The sequence below is a fragment of the Leguminivora glycinivorella genome, chromosome 10, assembly GCF_023078275.1.
Source record: "Leguminivora glycinivorella isolate SPB_JAAS2020 chromosome 10, LegGlyc_1.1, whole genome shotgun sequence".
Lineage (NCBI taxonomy): Eukaryota > Metazoa > Arthropoda > Insecta > Lepidoptera > Tortricidae > Leguminivora > Leguminivora glycinivorella.
Genome location: NC_062980.1, coordinates 22,801,227 through 22,824,123, shown reverse-complemented (window position 1 = coordinate 22,824,123; position 22,897 = coordinate 22,801,227). Strand labels below are relative to the sequence as shown.

General features: G+C 41.3%; 3 protein-coding genes and 1 non-coding gene across 6 annotated transcripts in view; 2 read left to right on the top strand and 2 right to left on the bottom strand.

Annotated features, from left to right (window-relative positions):
* Nucleotides 1-2,581: 2,581 nt before the first annotated feature.
* Nucleotides 2,582-9,530, bottom strand: LOC125230636. Its single transcript, XM_048135862.1, has 5 exons — nt 9,272-9,530; nt 8,219-8,374; nt 6,587-6,682; nt 5,656-5,807; nt 2,582-4,231 (listed from the first exon to the last, which is right to left on the bottom strand). Exons 1-5 carry the CDS (start codon nt 9,284-9,286, stop codon nt 4,060-4,062), a joined length of 591 nt encoding a protein of 196 aa, XP_047991819.1. The 5' UTR covers nt 9,287-9,530; the 3' UTR covers nt 2,582-4,059.
* A 256-nt stretch (nt 9,531-9,786) lies between these two features.
* LOC125230746 lies at nt 9,787-9,948 on the top strand. Its single transcript, XR_007177553.1, has one exon. It is a non-coding gene; the product is annotated as a U1 spliceosomal RNA (small nuclear RNA).
* A 527-nt stretch (nt 9,949-10,475) lies between these two features.
* LOC125230652 lies at nt 10,476-18,636 on the top strand. Of its 3 annotated transcripts, XM_048135882.1 has the most exons (7): nt 10,476-10,606; nt 12,230-12,415; nt 13,698-13,793; nt 14,136-14,344; nt 15,471-15,602; nt 16,025-16,175; nt 17,744-18,033. In XM_048135882.1, the coding sequence occupies exons 1-7, from the start codon at nt 10,574-10,576 to the stop codon at nt 17,915-17,917; spliced, it is 981 nt and encodes a 326-aa protein (XP_047991839.1). In that variant the 5' UTR covers nt 10,476-10,573; the 3' UTR covers nt 17,918-18,033. The 3 variants fall into 3 exon arrangements, with proteins under 3 accessions (XP_047991839.1, XP_047991837.1, XP_047991838.1); XM_048135880.1 differs by lacking the exons at nt 10,476-10,606; nt 12,230-12,415 and adding an exon at nt 12,512-12,544 and having other exon boundaries at nt 16,023-16,175; nt 17,744-18,636; XM_048135881.1 differs by lacking the exons at nt 10,476-10,606; nt 12,230-12,415 and adding an exon at nt 12,595-12,673 and having other exon boundaries at nt 16,023-16,175; nt 17,744-18,636.
* A 1,990-nt stretch (nt 18,637-20,626) lies between these two features.
* LOC125230515 (sodium-dependent serotonin transporter) overlaps nt 20,627-22,897 on the bottom strand; it is a 58,641-nt gene continuing 56,370 nt past the window's right edge. Inside the window, exon 13 of the mRNA XM_048135693.1 lies at nt 20,627-22,621. Within this exon, the coding sequence (XP_047991650.1) occupies nt 22,550-22,621 (72 nt within the window). The 3' untranslated portion in view covers nt 20,627-22,549. The remainder of the gene's footprint in view (nt 22,622-22,897) is intronic.

Below are 22,897 nucleotides of genomic sequence, written 5' to 3'. Positions count from 1 at the left end.
TGGTCACCCCGGCCTTGGTTGTTGGAGGATAAGTGGATGGGAGCGTCGCCGTGAAGCGACGGGGACGGAAAAGGCTGCTGCACTGGCTGCGCGCACTTAAATATGGTCGGCCGGCGATCCCCTCCACTGCGCCGTGCGCTGCCGGTGGGCTCGATTCCGCGCGGGGCGCGCCGCTGTGATGACATGGCGCGCTGGTGACATAGCTATGTCACACAATCATTTTAAAATACAAAAAAAGCTTTCTGCGTAGAATGCGATAAGAAAATTTTAAAGCTTTTCTACAAGAAAGCAAGTATCTTGAACTGTTTTCATTTAGCTTTGGTAGGCTTGTTATTTTTAACTGTATCTAAAACAAAAACTACAGAACGGATCTTCATGCGGTTTTCACCAATAAATAAAATGATTCTGCGGAAAGGTTTTGGTATATAATTTGTTGAGATCTTGTTTGAATTGGTTGAAATGTGTCAATTTTTGCTAATCAAGTCGGACAAAATTCTGCTGGCTGAGAGCTTTAATCGAAAACGCTGCCCAAACTGTTTGAGCTGTATCAAAACAATGTATTGCGAAATTGTGTATCTTTCATAGACATACAAAAAAGTCAGTAATAGCATATGTCTATCTTTTAAGGATAAATTACTATAACCATTTTTATGATAGCCCCGTGCAGCCGGGGCGGTCCGCTAGTAGATAGGTATATGTCATAGAGGAATAAGTAAGGGAAGAGTTGTAACTCCATACATCAGTAAATGCGAGTTATTTGTAGTGACATCTATCGTCATTCACTCGTCAATCACGCGCCAACTAGCGTAAATTATCAGTACTGCTACTTGTCAATAGACGTCACGACGAACAAAAAATCTATTGCTCAACAATTTTTAGCTAATATTACAATAGTATTAATCAGTACTTTGCTTTCAATTACTTCAGCTTAAAATATAAGGTGTAAACTGTTTTAATATTACATTTTTGGCAGACGCAATAGTGTCGGCACCTAGTGTCGAGTAGCCGTACTGATAATTTACGCTAGTTGGCGCGTGATTGACGAGTGAATGACGATAGATGTCACTACAAATAACTCGCATTTACTGATGTATGGAGTTACAACTCTTCCCTTACTTATTCCTCTATGGTATATGTATACAATGTATACATTTTAGATAGATGCCTTTAATGTAGTGTATGTCATGCTTGTGTAAATTAGGTTTTAATATAAATGCAATATTGGAGTAATATACGGAAAAGAAGCTCTGGTTGTGTTTGAATGCAAGTTGTCTTAAGATTATAGGTTTAAGAGGTTTATCTGTCACGAAGAGTTCAAAAATACTCCTGAAACTTAATCAAGTACTTACGTTGTAGGAGACTATTTAAATAATAAAAAAAACCTCGAAAGCGATTTCCCGTGGAACGCACAATATTAATCAAGTACAGTAGGTAGGTGCCTAAATACTCGAAGACAGAAAAAAATAATGAAAGTTATAGTCTTCCTTAATTATAATAACAGGGAACTTGACTGTAGTTAAAATAAAATATTTTATACCATGCACAAAATAAAGCATCAGAATTATGAGATAAACATGGACATCAGTTATTATTAAATCCAATTTCTATTTAATAAGCCAGGTAGAAATATATGTATAAAGTTACTGAGGTGACCGTGACGTCACTCAATTCAATGTAATATAAATTCCATATTAGCAAGTCTTTCAAATTCGTTTTGACAGTTCTTAAAAAGAAGCTGATTTGACTACGAGGCTAGTAACCTATTTATCAACTAACCAACATGCAATAATTATGTAAACGTATGTTCGTTATATGTATTTTCGTATTTTGTATAAAAGAAGTTACATATTAAATAAGACAAGTTCCTTATGCTTTTACTGTTAACATCTGGTTGTTTTTTAATACTAAGACAATTTCTACCCGAAACCCAAATTAATACATGTATTAGTAATTACAAGATTTTGACATAACAAAATGATAGACGCCGAAGTCAAGTAACTTCGCAATGAATATCAATAGTTCTACGCTGAAGTCAAGTAACTTCGCAATAAATATCAATATTTCAACTCTGGTCAAGTAACTTAGCCATCTAATATGAATTGCAAGTATCTTTCGCAAGATACTCGATTTCAAGATAGAAATAGGGTAGATACTTGACTTTAGCGTAGAATACCCCGTTAAAAAAAGATACTTGAATTTTTTAAAGTTCTGTATTTTGAAAAATATACATTATAAAAATTAAAAAAAAAAAACTAAAATATGTATTTTGAAAAAATGAATCGAATGATGTAAAAAACCATTTTTTGGAAAATTTTGAGATACTTGATTTCTGCGTAGGGCAGCCGAAGTAGTCTCAGCACCCAACATCAACAGTTTTTAGAACAAATTAGACAAACATAATAATACGAGATAAACCTAGAAGAAGATATCAGGATACAGGCGATATCAGGGTACGTAGCTGAATGGCACAAACGCTCACGAAACGAAACGCTCGTAGATATCTATCCCTATCGCTCTTGCGTATTGGCGCTACAGAGCCAGACTAAATACCTTTCGCGGCGTTTCGTTTTCGTTTCGCGTCGCAGAAATGCCATTCGGCTACGGCACCAGTTATTTTCAACTGCCTGTCTGAATTAGATCAATAAATAATTATTTATCCATAAAAACTAGTCATATCATAGGTGAAATAATGAGAGAAGCAGTATTTCGTACAAATTATATTCAGATATATACACTTGGTGTTATGGTGCAACGCAAGGGCGATAGGCTGGTTTTAGTGTCACGCGGAGCGACCGCACGGAGCGATCCGCACGACTTGTTTGTATGAAATTTAACTCTAAAACACTTCCTGAATTTAATACATTTTAGTCCGGTGCGGATCGCCCCGCGCGGTCGTTCCGCGTGACCGGCGTGACATTGAATCTTACCATAGTCAGGTGCATAAATATGTGATGATTTCTATACCTTGTCGCATTAACGTCTTCAGGGAGAATAGAGGTAGTCTTGTTTGAAATGCCATACGAAATTGTCAAACTTTTAAAACCGACTAGGTACAGAAACCATCACTTATTTATGCCGGTGACTGTACTGATACTCTTTGTTGTGCTTGCTTATGCTAAGTTGGTAATTGTAGGGTCCATCGTGTGAGCAGGGTTGTAATATTCATATAGATTTGGAGTGCTTGGTCGAATGGTCGTGTCGTATTGCTGAGTAAGCAGCGGCACGGAGCAGGCTCGGCTATAGAAGCTATTCTTGTGCTGCCCTTTAGAATTCTTGTATGTAATAGGAGGAGAGGAGGTACACTCAAAGGTTATGACAGATGGCGCCACCTTATTAGTCCATTGCACAGATAAAGAATTTCATACGTGAGAGCGAGAAGATGATATGTTTTCTCTCTGTCTCACATATGAATGACAGAGACATGCCTAGACACTTGCACAGGCGCCGCCTGGCGGGATAACATGTCAGTGTGCCTCCTCATTGATGGTTCTACCATGAGAGTAGCGTCTTGTAAAAGTCAATTCACAAAAGCTGGCACGAATGATTGAATGAAAATATGCATGTGAGTGACAGATTAACCAATAAAAGTTCTTGAAGTAATGCATGAAATCAACGTTTTGTTCATTCCATTCGTATTATCTTTCTTGAACCGATCTGGATGCCGATTTTTGAATGTCGACCATTTCGTGAATTTCATTGAGTAATATCTCCACTACTAGCGATTTAAATTCTACTTACAAAATCGAAATAAGTGGACATTACCACTAGATTGAAAATTAATTGCCGTCCTTTTTCTAAAATAACATGACGTCGTTTTCCACAGACTTTCGAACGGCGAATTCGTGCGTGCGAAATTCAAAAATCGGTCCCCTGTACACAGTATATTCGCATGGACTTGGGCTTGGTTATGATCATGATAGCAGCGCGGAAAAGACTCGGCGCGGCGTGAGGGCCCGGGAGGCTACCGCTGCACGGCTGCAAGTACTATAAACCCGTGATTGTGCAGCCCTTAAGCAGCTAATTGAAGGGTCCATTAAAATAGTAACAGTGTTGTAATATTTAGATAGACTTGGAGTGCTTGGTGGAGTCGTGTGGGCGCGCCAGCAGCGGCGCGGAGAAGGCGCGGCGCGGGGGCCGGGGCGCCGGCGGCGGCGGCGCGGCGGGCGGCGGCCGCTGCAGGTAGTAGCCGTGCGGGCCCAGCTCGCGGCGTTGCCATGGCGACGTCGTGATCCTGGTGGACGACTATTTGTTAGATAGAAATCAAAGACATATGTACCTCGCCGTATAGACGGATGAAGTCTAAGAAAAAAACGTACCTCAAAGCCCTAGAGAAAAAGATATCGTGGCCTAGATGGCGTTACACCTTTGGGGAACGCTCGGCTAGATGGCGCTAATATTAATATTTGACATTTTAACACATACACGTTAAACTTCCGTGATGTCTCACGGATTATTCAAATAATTAATCACTCTACACAACAACTACAGCAGCAGACTGCTCTGCGCCCCCCTCCCCCGTCCTATCAGCGCGCGCGCAGCGGGCGGAACGGCGAGCGGCGCGTTCAGTTTGCGGAGTCTAGCCGTCGCGTGAACTCCTATACGCCTGAAGAGGGGCCTCCGAATTGGCCCGAAACATGTCGCAGCAATAGCGATATAATAACGTGAGTACAACCGTATCTCAATTAATTATTTTAACACATATCAAGCTAACAATATGGGCCAAATTGTCAAAACATTGAGGCACTCTGTTCGGTCCTTGTTTGTTTATTTTCTTTCTGCCTCTTGGAGACCTTATACATCTCCAAGGAATAAAGTAGATTAAGTATATATATATGTTTTTTTTTTCTTTAGAGTCTTTTACAACTCTAAAGTTATTTTAGTTATCTTTTATTTGTATCAGTTTTTTTTTTCTATTAGCTTTGTACTTTATATAATTTCTTGAAATTAATTTCCATAGAGTGTTAATTGATATTTTAATGAATATTTTTGCTTATTAAATTGTATCTTGGTTTTTAATGCATGTTCATTATAAGATGTAATGTTTTGAAAAGAAGTGGCCCGCCGAGTTTCTTGACGGTCCCATAGTGGATACCCCCCTCCAACTGAGGGGGGACTGAAATCTTCTCGAGGCTGAGGCGTAGGGTTAGAGCCGGCGTAGTTTTATTTGACGTTCATAAGCGCATTGTAATATGCCTACTTGGAAAATAAATATTTCATATTTCAAAACTGAGGTTTAAAAGTTTTAAGCTTGTGTCGAGAGATGGCAGTCTATGCACTGTGTTTACACATTTTACTTTGACAGTAACACTCTATAATATAATACTCGATCTTCTTTGATAGAAAATCCATCATAGGCCACGTCTTTGGTTAGTCTGTGGCCAAGAGTACCTAAGCACATTTGTAACAAGAGATCATGAGTGGCGGCGGGCGCGGGCGGCGGCGGCCGCGCACGCAGGCAGCGAGCGGCACCGCACTCACGCACCACACGGCGCACTGCTTTACTACCGTGTATACACACACACACACAGACGCACCAGATCATGAGCGGCGGCGGGCGCGGGCGGCGGCGGCCGCGCACGCAGGCGGCGAGCGGCACCGCGCTCACGCACTACACGGCGCACTGCTCTACTACCGTGTACACACACACACACGCACCAGATCATGAGCGGCGGCGGGCGCGGGCGGCGGCGGCCGCGCACGCAGGCGGCGAGCGGCACCGCACTCACGCACCACACGGCGCACTGCTCCAGCATGTACTTGTTACGGGGGCACTGGAGGTGCTCCGGCTCATACAGAGCTGTCAACGTCTGGAAATAATAGTAGGGTCAATTCGCGGCAAGAGTAACATGGTCACGATTTTATGGCATGTTCCATTTATTCAAGATGCAAGGTCAAGTGATAATCTATCTCTAAAGAAGTGTTACTTTCCAGATATATGCATAGATTCTTTCATTTGCAGCTGTAGTTCAAATAAACATTCCGGGAAGTCGTGACTCACGTAACTGCTACGTGGATTTACTCAGTATATAGATTGTGTTAGCAGTATGTGTCACATGGTAGCAAAATTATATCCACCTTGAGCGTTAACACTTGAATCCCTCACTACGGTCTGGATTCTATTTCCGAATCCCTGTTACGTCAGGATTCAATTATAGAATCTTTCGCTTCGTTCAGGATTCAATTTACGCTGTAAATATGATTTTTTCCCTTGTTAGAGCGTTTTGACATTATCCGATCCGATATCCGATGTCGGACCCTAATCCCATATATTTTTTCATTTGAAATCCTTCCTACATCCAATATCATAAATCGTATAATGTGAAAACGCACGTACACATACTGCTTTTCATATCAGCTATGAGAATATCCCAACATTAATTATCGCTCTTGTAAAAATATTACGCTCTTAATCGCCACAATTATTTTATAGATTATATTAAGTATGTGAAAACTCTTTTCGTTGAGTTATTGTTTAAAACCGGCAAAATAAATTCCTCGAACAGAAAATTGCCGTTTTGCTTCCTCCTAAACAGGGATTCTTCCCTGTCCGAATGGGTTGTGTGACACGAAAACATCAACAGCTTACCTCATCGTAAGCCACGTCCACCAACAGCTTGAGCAGCCGCACCAGCACCACCCAGAAGTGCACGCTGTAGATCACCATCCACACAAACAGCAGGTGCTGAAACAACAGCATTTTACTGGAACCGTCATGTCTAAAGGGCATACTTGAATGCTTAACGTGCGGAGATGAGACCGGACCGGAGTCGCGTCGTAGCTTGGGAGGGTATGGTAAAACACGACGAGCTTCGTTTGGACCAACTCAAGAAAAAGCGTCTCCGTAGAGCTGCTGGACCACCCCAGGAGTCAAGGTACATTTGTGATCGATGCGGCAGGAAATGCCGATCCGCCATTGGCTTGTATAACCATCACAACCGATGTAGGCTGTAGACTACCTACTCTGAATTCCTATCTCTTTACTTAGTCGTTGCAAGTGCTGCAATTACGAGTATCAACTGGAAAAATGATGTGGCCAATGATCGACTTTAATGCTACGGCTCACACCGAAGCCGAATATTCGCGAGCACTTCGCCCGAAGATGAAGCCCCTTCGTCTCGCTGTCGGTAATTTGCGCACATCAAAAGCGCATCTGAGTGCCCTGCTCTGCGGCATTACAGTGTGGCTCATGCACATTTGCTGTAGGCCAAAGACAAGATTTAAGTTTTAAGTATCATGATTATTTTATTGCGATGTGTGTAACCGTAGCACGGTTGGGAAATCGTTTACAATAGCTACCTAGTCCGGAGGGGAGCTACCCAACAATAGATTTTTCCCCTCACTAGCTCGGAAACACGTGTTTTGTCCTTTAATACCAGCGGGTAAAAACGCATTTTATCCACTAGTGGGTAAAGTAATTTGACCTTGAATAAAGTCAAATTAACTGCTTTAAAATTGATAAAAGTAGGTGAATCTAGTAATAAAGATGATTTACCACCTGTGGAACTACTGGAAGTAGTGATAAACGCATTTTTTGCGTTGTAGTTTCCTCGCTATAGTGAGGGGAAAAGTTTTGTGTTACACTCGGGTGCAAATGTATTTTACTTCTCGTGTGTTAAAAAACTCGCAAGTTCAGGATTCTATTCTCGAACCACTCGCTTCGCTCGTGGTTCAACTATAGAATCCTTTTACTTGCTCGTTTTTCAATTCCACGCTCGGCGTTAAAATACAACTTTGCCCCCTTGTATAACAAATAACTATAAGTTTATTTTAGTGCATTCCGTAAATAAACAATGTTTCGCTTGATTAGACTCGCTTGACTAGGAGTTAATGGCATGAATTTCAGCCATACCGTTTACAAGGCTCCAGTTCATTCAATTGTTAACTGACGATTCGTCGGAATAGGAGCAGCACAAACCGCCGAGACGGGGCCGCAGCACCCACCATCCACGGCACGGTGGGCAGCCATGTCAGCACAAACCTACAGCGCCAGCTCCCAGTACGGCGCGCGGCGGAACATGCTACGTCGGAACAACACCAGCAGCAGCCGCCGGGACAGCGCCGTAGCCCTCACAGCACGCTGGAGCTGTGTCACACGCACCTGCAGCGCCAGCTCCCAGTACGGCGCGCGGCGGAACATGCTACGTCGGAACAGCACGAGCAGCAGCCGCCGGGACAGCGCCGCAGCCCCCACAGCACGCTGGAGCTGTGTCACACGCACCTGAAGCGCCAGCTCCCAGTACGGCGCGCGGCGGAACATGCTACGCCGAAACAACACCAGCAGCAACCGCCGGGACAGCGCCGCAGCCCCCACCGCCCACAGGAGAGTGGGGAACGCTGACACCGTGTCCGAGCCGCACTTGCACCAATCCAGCAACTGCAGACACATGAGTTGAGAAATCTTAATTCAGAGACGTTGTGTGGAGCTAGCATTATATTATTATTTTTATGATCTTTAGGAAGATAGATTTTTGTAGCTGTGTCACCTACAAGCCGATATACCTACATTCTTCGAATCTTCGCTTTCCGCACAGAGTCTATGCTAAAGTAATCATGATCTGTACGGGCGCTTTTTAAGAATTTCAGGTGCCGTAGCCGAATGGCTTTTCTGCGACGCGAAACGAAAACGAAACGCCGCGAAAGGTACTCTGTCGCGCCAATACGCACGAGCGATACAGATAGATATCTACGAGCGTTTCGTTTCGTGAGCGTTTGTGCCATTCGGCTACGTACGCTGAGGTATATCCTGCGTCAGGTCAGGGTGGCTAGCCGAATGGCACAATCGCTCACGAAACGCTCACGAAACGAAGCGCTAGTAGATATCTATCTCTATCGCGCTTGCGTATTGGCGCGACAGAGCCAGCGGCGTATCGCTTTCGTTTGGCGTCGGAGAAATGCCATTCGGCTACGGGGCCTGGGCGGGCGTTAGTTATTGTTTCCCAACGAAAATGGAACTCTCATTCTTCAGTTGCAAGATTCTTTACCATTCTGCACCGCACCTTCAGCGTATCACAAGCGTCGTACAAAATAGTGCCCTCTCAACCGTCACTCTCGGTTTAAAATGTGCAGTTTTGCTTTTTCAGGGATAGTACCTACTATGAATGGTTAAACAACAACTTAGCTTCTTGTATATTTAATGTATAGAGGTACCTAACTATTTCTGTAGCTTTCTATTGCTTTAGGCGAAGAAAGAAAAAGAAGTAGTACAAGTTATAAATTTTACTTTACTTGCTTTATTGAAAACACTCAGAACAGTCAGTGACTGAATACTTACCTCGTCTATAATCATTTTTGATGCACTCACACAGGCTTTTTAGAAACTTTACAGAGTCTGAGAGATACCATACTTGTTTGTCATCTATTATCATTTATATTTACTGATGTACACTCATTTTTGTTAATAATTAAAAGATACAAATATTTCCTTTTATGTCACCATTTTTGGCGTTTGGATGACATCGACATGTAAATGACCTGACATAAGTATGTCGGAGGTTTCATGAAAAAAGCTTATTACTATGGATTTATATCTACTTCCGATACGTTAAGCTACTCTTTATCATACCCTACATTTCAGTAATAACAGCGAATCCTAGTTTAGAACCCCTTTAAAATTTGGTTAAAATATTTCTCTGACAATTCCCACTGTATCAAATACGAATTTTAAAACTTTTACTTTTCAAAAACGAACTCCTAAATTGCCCGCTAGATGTCACTGTACCTGAAATTAAATGGCGCTGTTAAGATTTTTTCGCGATCATATATAAGGGCTGGCGGAGCTGCGACGCCATACTAACCTTGCGCAGGGTGTACCGTGATCAAGAAGGCGGTTGCCCCAGGTCGGGGCCGGCCATTGCACTGCGGCGGGAAGAGCTCGGCCTGTGACTATCCCTCGTGGGTATGTCGTGCGTGTAATTTTTGGTAGTTGGACTCGCGCGATGCGCAGTCCTTGAACTTTGGGAAAAAAATGGGAATAATAGTAAAATGTCATCATGCTGGACGACGAACCAACTGACCTGATGCAGGAAGTACTTTAGCAATTCTTAAAAAGTTTGTACATTAGGAAGACGTCTTCGATATTGATAAAAAATTGATAGGCTGGTAGAGTACATACGTAGTAGATATCCCATAATATCCCAGGAAGTTTGTATGAAATTTTGCTGTATTGTTACCAGATTCTATACATTTTCGGAAACGCCATTGTATCAGGAGAAATACTAGGGACGGGATTAATTATTAAAACTAGGTCTGTTATGAAAATAACGGCGCGTATTAGGCGTAGCGATAGCTAATCTCGGCAACGCTCATGTGATACCTACACAAGCGATCCAAGGCTACGGTGACTTCTTACCATCAAACGGATTGCATGCCTCGTTTGCCGAGAATTAAAACCATAAACATACTTTACTAACCTACATAAACGACGAACCAACTAGATCGACGTTGACATAACCTCAACAGCCTGTCAAGTGTCACATAGTTAAAATGTCAAAATTGTAAAAACATGGAAATATTGGGAAATGGTAAATTGTGAGTGATGTCGAGTGTCCAGCACCGCCGGCTCAGCGGCTGACGCATGGCGAAGTCTGTCAGCTTCAATGCCAACTGTGTGAGTATCTTCTGCTACTGTTGTACGCTTTATTTGACGGCCGGTATAGCGGTCTGGGTATGTATCCAGCCGGCGTATCATGCTGCCAATTTTATCACTTATCCACGTGGATAAAGCATCCGTCACGCTTTAGCAAGTATGTCAGTGTGAGAGTGACAGATGTCTTATCCACGTGGATAAGTGATAAAATTGGCAGCATGATACGCCGGCTGGCTACGTAGCCGAATGGCACAAACGCTCACGAAACGAAACGCTCGTAGATAAGTATCTATCTCTATCGCTCTTATATATCTGTAATTATTATTATGTAAATTATTATGAATCAATAGTTTAACTTTAATGAATGGTATAAATATGTAATATAATGTAAATAGCTTTAATTAATAACATTTGCATGCCTACTAGTATAAGGTATTGACATTATCTGGACATAACACTAATGATATTACCAACTTATCTGTACATAATGTTAAGCAAATAAATGCATTTCATTTCATTTCATTTCTTGCGTATTGGCGCTACAGAGCCAGACTACCTTGCGCGTCGCAGAAATGCCATTCGGCTACGGCACCTGGTCACCCCTGCCTGTCTGGTTTGGTGTAGTCGGTAGTGACCCTGCCTGGTAAGGTGGTAAGCCGACGGTCCAGGGTTCGAACCCCGGTAAGGGCATTTATTTGTGTGATGAACACTGATATTTTATTTCTGAATCATGGGTGTCTTATATGTATTCGTGCTTTTCCACCAGAGGTGTGCTACTTGGATGTGTTTGGTAACTTTGGTAGTTTGGTACTACTTAGCTTAATTGAACCCGTTCTCACCTGTGACGAAGTATGTGGACAAATAATATCAAAACTTCCACAGTTCACATTTCTGGCGAAACGGTAGGCGATAAGAGTGATATGTTCTATTATATGATTCAGGATCCCCCTATGATTTCCCTTTACGTCCATATCAGGTGCCGTAGCCGAATGGCATTTCTCCGACGCGAAACGAAAACGAAACGCCGCGAAAGGAAGTCTGGCTCGTCGCGCCAATACGCAAGCACGATAGAGATAGATATACCTACGAGCGTTTCGTTTCGTGAGCGTTTGTGCCATTCGGTTACGTACCCTGAAACTTTTAACTATCGTACCGATCGTACGTCTATTGTCTACACACTGTCACGAAAACAATTCTTTTATCTGGGGAGATAATTATAACCGTCATCATTTTACATGATTAAATAGCTAGGGGTATGTAAAGTGATGATATTTCCGTGACCCGTGACTCCCTAATGGTGTGGTTACTCACGTGTTATGTCAAAATGCTCGACGTATTTCGATCCATTTCCTAGATCTTTTTCAAGGAGTAGCAACCCCGACTTCACTCGTCGAATGTACGCACCGCGCATTAATACGTGATTAACTTACCTGTTAAATACGACTTAAGGAGATTTTAAACTGGACCACATATTTCATAGTAATGCAAATTGTCAACAAGTATCTCATGATTGACACAGTCAAACGCCTTACTCAGATCCCAGAAAATCCCAGCGCGTTTATGATTTTGATTCAAACCATTCATTATTTCTGTGAAAGTCAGAAACTTTCGTAACATAATTAAATATGATGGCGGTTATCGCAGAACTTGAGTGATTCGTACTTGGAAGAGGCCGCCAAATGGCTGAGTTGCAACGGCGAGGTGTGGGGCGTGGGGCCCACGCTGCTGTTCGCGGCGGCCGCCGCGCTGTTCCTGCATCAGGAGCTGCAGGCCTCGCTCTTCGGCCCTGGCGACCACCCCAATGTCACCATGCTGGAGCATATCCTCGTGGTGAGCAGTCTACATGCTGTAGGAGCTGAATGGTAAGGTGTGGAGCTGTTTCTGCATCAGGAGCTGCAGGCCTCACTCTTCGGCCCTGGGGACCACCCCAATGTCACCATGCTGGAGCATATCCTCGTGGTGAGCTGTCTACATGCTGTAGGAGCTAAGAGGTGAGGTGTGGAGCTGTTCCTGCATCAAGAGCTGCAGGCCTCGCTCTTCGGCCCTGGCGACCACCCCAATGTCACTATGCTGGAGCATATCCTCGTGGTGAGCTCTCTTGTTGTTTTTAAGGTGATTGCGTTACAAAGGTCTGAATGGCGTTCGAGCAGCGGTTGGAAACCTTGGATGCTAAGCGCCATATCCGAAAGACGCGACCTAAGCCCTCCGACACGTAACCCGCAACTCGTATCTTAGACAGCTCCACTGTGTGACCTGTGATCGCATCTTAAAGAATTTTGGCATTCCATTATCCGGACAATAATTATTGATGGAGTAATCTTTGTCGGATACGACAAGTAAGGAGTACTTAGTAGTAGTAGATGGCGAAGGGCCTGAGTGGTAAGGCGTGAAGCTGTTCCTGCACCAAAAGCTGCAGGCCTGGCTCAGCGATGCTGGAACACGTCCTCGTGGTGAGCTGTATTGGAGCACATATTGTTTCGTCTCCAATATATAATGAATTATAATGCTTTTTGGAGAAAATATGGCCCTCCAAAACTGATTAATAATTTCTCTGGCATCAGGGACGAATTATTTAACTACATGGTGCTGTCAACCATCTTGCACCAACTTGCTTGACATATGTAAAGGGTTTCATGGTGATGTCAACTATCTTCAGGCACTGATCCCACCAAAACCGAGTAAGCTATGACCTATCATGGGCAATGGTAACGAACAAAAGAGAGTCGCCTCCGTGTAAATAAAAGATACACAATGATAGTCGTCGCCGAGCAATGAACCTGACCCTTGCTGATGTCCTTTTTGCTGTGTACTTAACACAGCAAAAGGGAATGTACAAGTTTCTAATGGGGTGGCAACGCGCATGTGACACTGTTTGAGTTGCAGGCGTCCATAGGTTACGGTGACCGCTTTACATCAGGCGGGCCGTATACTTGTTTGCCACCGACGTAGTATAAAAAAAATAAAAATGAACTATCTAATCCTTCGCTCTCTCTTTTATTTAGATGGGAGTGAGTATAGTTTGTTCCTCTCTATCGCCGATAGCTCATAGCTTCCTCGTTTTTGGCAGTACCAGTGCCTCATCTATACACTAAGCTGCTTATTCTGTCTACAGACTGCCATGATAGTGGGGACGCTTGCGCTGATGGTGCACATCTGGGTGTGTCTGATGCGGTTCTTCCAGTACTACCTCGACACCCTCATCAGAGATGTGAGTACAATCCCTGAATATTTAGATGCTCAAAAAATCTCAGACTTTTGACCAACGCGAGACAACAATTTCTACGACGTGACACTGCGATGTTGACAAGTTACTATTGATCCACCTGAGGTTATGATTTTCATGCACCGGCAGCAAGGATACACGTAAATAAATACTTATATAAAGACGGTTGCACCAATGCAACATGGAGATTTCTCCTTACAAAAAAATACATGTACGTCCGCTATGTCTTGTATGTTTCAGAGCCTGAACGTCCTCCTGGAAATGACCATGAAAACTGGCATTTTTGCAGCAATGGCAGCCTTAGACTCAACCATGTCATTCTTTCAGAGCCCGAACGTCCTACTAGAGATGACGACAGCTGGTCTCCTTGGCTCATCCCAGAAAGAGCTGGCTGCTCTCGGGCCACTCACCCGATTCCTCCGGCAGCAGCAGCCACAGATCCACATCACGCTGTGCTGGCTGCTGGCGCTGTGCTACGCCGACTATATCAGGAAACACTACTGCACCAGATTCAACCTGCCGTATTTGGAACAGTGGTTGGTGTGCATCTCTCCTGGATTTGTAATCAGTCTCGGTTTATTCTCTTATGATTTTTTTATAGAAATTACTACTTTAGTGAGTCATAGGCTCTTAGATACGTACTAGTATTAATAACAATACCTATACAATAATTGAAAAAACCACTCGTCCACTCTTTTGACTAAACTGTTTTTATGAGTCCAGCTGATGCATTGCCCTTAATCTTTTTGAAGCTACAAATTGTCATAGTTGTATTCTAAACCATAATAACGGCTTATGTAGCCACAATGATTATTCATGGACTAATAATGTCAGTAAGACCCGAGAAATTAGTTATTTTTTTATTATTATAAATCGGCTTGTGAGCTCGCCCAGAAGATGCCTGTTAACTGTTACCTAGCTAGATATTGTCAGGAATTCTTTCATTAATTTCTTCGTCATAAGGAGAAGTGTGTCTGGTCTTCACAATAGGCCTGTTTAAAAAATGATCAGAGTTAATTGAGTGTTCAATTCATTTACCACTGATCGTGAGCAATTAGCAAAAAATATCTGGGCAACCGAGCTTCGCTCGGTTCTGTTTCGTATCCTTGACATGTGTCGCCATCTAGTTCAAAAATGAATAGTACCTACATCGAGCGAAAGAATTCTCAGCCTTAACAACACAACTACTCCACACGAGATGGCGCGCATTTCGCCACAAAAACTCAAATAGTGTATTTTCTATTCGTTTTAGCCTTGACCTGTGTCGCCATCTAGTGTTTGCAATAAATAGTACTTACATCGACCGAAAGAATTCTGTCTTAACAGTACAACTACTGCACACGAGATGGCGCGCGAAGAAAAACGCATGAAAACTCGAAAATTCGCGTTTTCCGGGACCTAAGGATAAGTTAGACCGATTTTTCACCCCCAAAAACCCCCACATAACAAATTTCTGCGAAATCGTTAGAGCGGTTTCCGAGATCGTCAGTGTAAATAAATATATATATAAATAAATAAATATACAAGAATTGCTCGTTTAAAAGTATAAGATATGAACTCGCAAAACCCTCTGTGACAATGAACGGCCATATGTAAAGTTCAGACACTCTTCGCCTTATGATAGATTTACTCGTATATTGACCTTAGTTGAATGGTTTGAAGGCAAGAGGAGCTTCACGCGATGGCGGGACGGCGCGCTCACGACGCTCTGTCGGCAGCGCACAGTTTCGCAGCGGTAGTGCGATCACGCCTCCGCAGCCTTGCCCCGCAGCCGCCGACTAACGAGGCTCATACGTAAGGACCACCCCTCAGTACTAGGGAATAGGCTAGTTTAGTTTCCTATACTTAAAATAAAATATTTTATGCAGTGCACGAAATAAAGCACCACATAATTAGAAGAATAATATGTACAGTAGTTATTTTGAAACATAATTTCTATTTAATAAGTCAAAGAGAAAGATATAAAGTAAATTAATTGATCGCAACGTCACTCCTCAGTACTTCATAGTAATTCCATATTAGCAAATCATTCTGACAGTTCATAAAAAGAAGCCGATTTCATGATTTGACTAGTAGGAAATTAGCCTATTAGGTTAAGGCTGAGTTTCGATGAAATGGACATGACTTTGTAACTTCACCGAAGGATTAAGCTACGAATGTTACAAGTATGTCAGGGTTTAAATGCTCTGCTATAGGCGTTACGTTTTCTACTAGAGTGTCACGGACAAGGGCTCCCGGACTGCCCTCAGCGGCTGCAGCTCGACGCTGGCGGGCCGCTGCCGAGCCAGCGAGGTGGAGATGTGCGTGCATGACGCCAGGGCAGTCTTCGCCGGTGACGAATTGCAGAAGCTTCGAGCGTACATCAAGGTACTTGCACAGTATAACAAAGAGTACTATCGTACAGTATGGCCAAATGAGCCTACTTGGGAAGACCGAATGGACGCCGTCCTGCTGGTCACCCAAAATATCGTTGGGCGGGTAGAGTGGAGGTTGACCTCCGTGAGCTCGGCGTCGGCGAAAGCTGGCGCGATACCGCTCAAGACCGAGCAAAGTGGCGTGTTGGAGGCCAAAACTCATTTTGGGTCATCGCGCCAGCCAAGTAAGTAAGTAAGTACAGTATGGCCACTCCCGCTCCCCGCTGAATGTGCCGTCCACCCGCTCTGTTACCTCAAAGTTACCGCCTATCGAGAACGCGACCAGTCGATCTGTCATATCGTCACTACTTTTAAAAAACATCGTATCTCACGCTGTTCCTCAACGTTAAAACGCAGTAACTCTATATGCATTCCATACATACTTACTACAATTTTCTTTTCATTGACAGACGAAGATACAAGTTTTTTTTAAAGTAGTGACGATATCTCACTCTTACAAGCATGGCACGCGTTCGCCTACACGAGCTTAGACTGTGTGCGTAGGAACGCGCTTCTTTCATATATTTGATCGCCATTGTCCGAAGTGTGGTACTCGTCGGGAAGCCGCTGCCGAGCCAGCAAGGCAGAATGTAGTTCACGAACACGGGGACTTGCAGAAACTTAATGCGTTTTCACATTATCCGATCCGATATCGGATGTCGGAAGGATTTTAATAGAAAAAATCCAAGATGGCGCCTGTAATGTATGGGATATCGGTACTACATCCGATATCGGATCGGATAATGTGAAAACGCACTTACGGTGTATATCAAGTAGATACAGGATGAATATCAAATACTTGAGATCGTAGCAAGACAGATCTGTCCTTTGATAAGTCGCCAAGTTTCGGACAAGGAAATCTTAACTTTTATAGAAGCTTACTTTCCGCTAGAAATTATACTTAATCTGTAGTAGTCGTACTTACATAGTTAATTCTTTTATTTGCCTGGTACATAAGTAAAGATCTGGAACGGTGAGTAACGTAGACAATAGGGTCAAGATAGGATTTGATACGTGCATTAGAAAGTGTAAGCAATTTTTGCAATCGAAACTGAACACACACAGATCGGCTTTAGGCTCTCTATCACAACTCGCATTCTCGCGTAACGAACTCGCGTGTGAGAGCTCAAGTTGTGCTAAGACAGCAAATGTGGTCATGTAAAAACATATACTGTTCGAGCCGTCTGTTACACAAATTTCCTAAGAGATGTCGCTGTCCCAGACGCAAACTGGATAACGATATGTTTATGTAAAACCTATGTATGAAACTGTCATATCGTCACTACTTTTAAAAAATCTCGTATCTCTCGCTGTTCCTCAAAGTTAAAACGCAGTAAGTCTATATGCATTCCATACATACTTACAACAATTTTCTTTTCATTGACGAAGATACAAGTTTTTTTAAAAGTAGTGACGATATGCAAGAAATTTGCTTTTGGTGTTGTATGGATCAAACGTATATCTTTTAATGTGGTCCTTCGAACCGGATATCTTATAAACATAGGACCTGCTTGTTTGCAGGCGACGCGTTGTTCGTGCGCCGGCGCCGTTAGCAGCACTCGATGCTCTGTCACTCCGGTGCCCACGCCACCCGGGGCCGCGTCCGAAACGCAGTCGTGCACAGGTGTACGGTCCGCCACAACTATCTCCTTCGCAGAAGAGTCTCTTATACGTAGGCGGAGCAACACGTGGTAACATGCACGCCAGAACGAAAGTATATGAACATAATCAACCACGCCGGTGCTTACATAACTTACGTTCTGACGTTTGTTACATGGAACAAAAGTCTCTCAAGCAGCGACGGAACAACATAATTATAATAACAAAAGTGTGTCCGATATACTTGCAGCCACGCCGTTTCTGCAGTATATACAGGACAGAAATAGTGGCAAGGGTATATCAAGGATTTACTGGTGAAACCCGATAAATCGAGATAATTAAATTTTTCTTTGAAATAAGAAAACATTGTGGAAATTGCACTTAGTTCCAATTTCAAAAACCTGTTTGCTCAACTTATCGGGTTTCACCAATAAACTCTCGATATACAGGACAGAAATTCGTACCTAATGAACTGCCAACATTTTCATTGCAAAGCAGCTCTTGTAAATTAACCTATAAGAATAGTAGACTATTACAATGGTCTACATTGCTGCTAATGTTACAGAATGAAAGGATTTTGTTTTTCTGGAGCCAGGGATGAATAATTTGGACTTTACACAAGAATTTAATGATTAAATTTTGTAGGGCATCTTATAAATAGTAATTCTTTGCAGTCATAAAACCATTAAAAAGTTACTCCCACGGCAACATAATCAATAATATCGTAATCAATCTCGTAATAAGAAGTGTATTTTAGTAGTTTGATAGAGATCAATCTGTGTTTGGGAATAACTATTAAATTAATAAATGATTGTACAGGATATCACAGATTTTTTTAATCTATAGAATAACGATCTACCTACGTTGAGTCAGTTGCCGGATTTTGCACCGTCAGCAACGTCAGCATCTCCGAGGATACCTCGTAGAGAGGCGAAACACGTCGAGTTTTGTACTTTTAACCTTTTGCGTGGGGACGCAAAAACGACGGAGTGTTATAAGTTTGACGTGTCTGTCTATCTGTCTGTCTGTATGTGTTTGTGTCTGTCTGTGGCATCGCAGCTCCCGAACAGATAAACCGATTTAGATTTAGTTTTTTTGTTTGAAAGCTGAGTTAGTCGGGAGTGTTCTTAGCCATGTTTCATGAAAATCGGTCCACTATCGCGGTCGGGGTTTTTTTTCAAATTTTTAATTTTTTTGTGGTTAGGTTATTGGTGGTGGGTTGTTAGGTATATTTATTTGCGTACCTATTTATTTGTATATGAACATTAATTGCATGTACAAAATACGCAAGTAAGTATAACAGGTTAGCTGACTGACCTTATTATTATAGATGAACTGATTGACTAGCACGTTATCTATTCTTTTCGAATTTTCTAGATTTTGATGAGCATACACTTGCCAGTCTTTTATTCTGATATGACAGTTGACTAGCTGTAATTATTATTCCCCTGGCGACTTATTCCCGGTCTGTTATTGGCGATAATGGCCGCGAGGGGTGAATTATTCAATTAATTTTCAATTGGCGATGGTCACCTTATGTATGTACCTCGTTGAACAGTGAACCATCATCTTACTAATGCTGACTAACATGATAACTACTTTTGAAATATCCTGATTAAATTATTAACCTGTTATTTTTATTCACCCGACAGTTGTTAAGAGGATACGGTAGCGAAAATGCTAAAATGGAAAGGAGCCCCCCCTTTCAACTTGGGAATTTTAGTTAAATATACAAGTGTTATTAAACTAGATTTATCAAAAAAAAATTGTCCATTAAGAACAACTCAGTCAAAAGATATTTAAATGCTATTTGCGCTCAGTGCAATGTTGGCGGTTTCTTGTTTTGGTTATAATATGTATAATTAATAGAATACCTACATAATTATATGATTGTTGTATTGTATAACATCTACCGCGGAATGGAATAGGTATCGAGACAAACCTTATTGGTTTAACGATACTATGTAAACTAATTAGAGATTTATGTTTGTAATTACCTAAATAAATAAAAATAAAAAAAATTCTAAAAAAAAACTAAAATCGAGGTTCCGCTCTCGACTCTTTCCTCCTTCAAAACTTACTTAATCAATCGGAACGAAATTTGAGAATCTGAATAACAATGAAATAATCTATGTCGGACCGTTTAGCTTTTTTGGTTAATTGTTACCAAACTTGAGTATCACATCTTTTTTTGCGGCACAATGAAAAAGGCCGTTTTTGGAAATTTTTGATTGATTCTAGTCTTTAAAAAGCAGAATATCAAAACGGTCCGACACAGATAAAAATAATAACAATCTGTGTTGAAATAATCATTGCTTTATCTTCAAAAACCAGGGGGGAAATAGTCGAGATCGTTTGTATGGAGAATTGACCCCTACCTTATCGTCTTAAACAATAAGCCAAGTTGACTAAAAGCAAAGTAGGTTACTTCTGGTCAGCCGACCTAGCCGAATGGCAATCGTCGACAGAAATTCAGTCTAGCTCTGTCGCGCCAATACGTAAGAGCGATAGAGATAGATAGCTACGAAACAGATACTATCGTGAAAGTTTATGCATTTGGTTACGTACCCAGGCTTTATTTAATTTAGGTAGGTACTCATTGATATCGCTATACACTACGACGTGCTACGTCGTAGAACAGTTACGCGCCTCAGCGGTACTTAATACCTATAGCTTACTAAGAGCATTTCTATACGGAGTTACATGTCTTTGATACTACATATACTTAACTGTCACCACACCACATCATATATTTCTGGTCAGGATTTATACGGGTTCGAATAAGGAACAAAATAAAACACAATATTTTAGAACAAATGTCAGACTAGCTTGCAATGGCTGATGCAAGACGAGTCTACGCATTTGCGTGTATTACCTACCACGACACGACACGCGACACGACAACGAGACGAACTATGAACACACTACTATACTTATCCAACACTTATAACAAAACATACAAATAATCCTCAAAATATACTCCGTGGGTATATGAACATTTTCATATTTTTTTATAAAAACACTTAACACATCTATAACTACTCTATGTATATTTGTTATTACTTGTGAACACGCTACGTCATTCGATACTATATTATATTTATATATGAAATCACAACGCTACCGATATTAAGTACTTGAAATGTAAGAGATAATTCTATGTTTACATCAAAATGGAACGATTCACCTAACAAGCAAAGATACTATCAACAATATATATGTCAAGTATTCATTAGGCTATATATCTACTTCATAAAGTTTATGTATATGAGTATGTATTCATCGTTATATGTAACTATAGAAGGTTTCATAAGAAGCTTTTGAGCGCTATTTTCTATTTTAAAAATTTATGTTTTCCATTAAAAAGTTAAATATAATTTAACATTGCTATAGTCATATTTAAACTAGTTTATTAAAAAGTTATGTTATATTACTAAAATCTTAAACGTTGTCTGGCACACGACTATGTTGACTAGACTTGTTAGCTATGTTTGTGATCCCATTACACTTGTCGTCATTATTACACATGTAACATATAATCTACACACATACATCCATTATTTGGTCTACATTACACTACGCTACAGCATCTCCATATTCATTGCCCTAGAATACAGAAATGCACGTAGATATATTATTACATTATATATTTTATGTATAGGTATGTACAAGGGGTTTGCTTATTATATGTCGCGTAAAGCATTCTTCAAAGATAATATTGCACAATTCAGTTATAGTCTTCCCAGCATAATATGATATTTACACAACATACATTTTATTATCCTACGCTTACATCTACCAAATGTTATACATTTTTGTGACATCTTTGAAAAAGATTATTATACGGCTATGACATATTTGTTTTTAAAACACTTGCTAAGTATATACAGACGTCCCGTCAGATGAGTAAAATGTTTATAAAATAATAATTCTTTACCTTATTCCCTTGTGTCAATAAAGTCAGAAGCGAGTAAACATCAACTCGCTGATTATCTTACAGCTATGTTTGGCTTTCCTTAAATTCGACTTTTTCTAAAGAAAGCAATACATTTTTACAAAGTTATTTTAAATACTTATTATCTTTGGTTCGTTATATGTATAGTTGCTAACAATGTTAATATTATATCTAGAGATTAACGTCTTAAAACTTGTCAAATTAAGATCTAAATCTGAGATCGTTCAATAAGTCAATTTAAAAAGCTAAATGTGAATAGGAAGTAAAAATCGATCATCTCGATAATTCCAAACCAGCCATGCTAAAAGTTAAACAAATAACAGTTTTTGAAGAACTTTTAGTGAACTTTTACAGGCATCTTCTGGGCGAGCTCACTCCATCGTAGGCCACGTCTTTGCCTTTGGCTAGTCTGTGGTCAAGAGTAAGCCCATTTTTAATAATAATAAAAAAAAATGTTTATTTGCTTTTATATTAGTAAGAATACATTCCGTAACAAACATAAGTACTATAGTTAAATAATGTTGGCCATCAGCTAAAAAAAATTGTTCTTTAGCTATTAACTGCCACGTTGTAAAGCAGCAGGTGTGTGCGCCTCACTTTGAGAAAGAGTTTAGCTGGTTTGGCATCCATCGAGATAAAAAAAGTGGTGGCAGCATCCAGCTAAAAAGGTTGTTTCAGTAACTGCCACGTTGTGAACCAGCAATGGTTGTTAGTGTGGCTCAGACCAGCCACTCTGTGGGCGGCTTGGCGTAAAGCGGCGGCGCCGGGGCTGGTCACAGGCTGCAGAGAGACGCGTCTGCTGGGGGTATTGTCGTCACCTCTGGGTTCATGATCGTCTTGATGCGCTGTCAATAAGACATGATGTTGAAGACTTTACGGAAAGATTGAAGAGACTGATCTTTGCTTTTTCTTTTATTGTGAAAAGTGAATTAGAGAACTGAAACCAATACTGCTGATGTGCTGATACAGACGGGTCTATTGAGCTACTGAACTAAACTGAACTAGTGAACTAAAAGAGTGAAGTATTTCACACGAAGTGCTTTGCTTCTTCTTTTTTATGCGCACCGCCAAAGAGTGGAATTCCTTGCCGGCGTCTATATTTCCTAGGTCGTATAACCCAG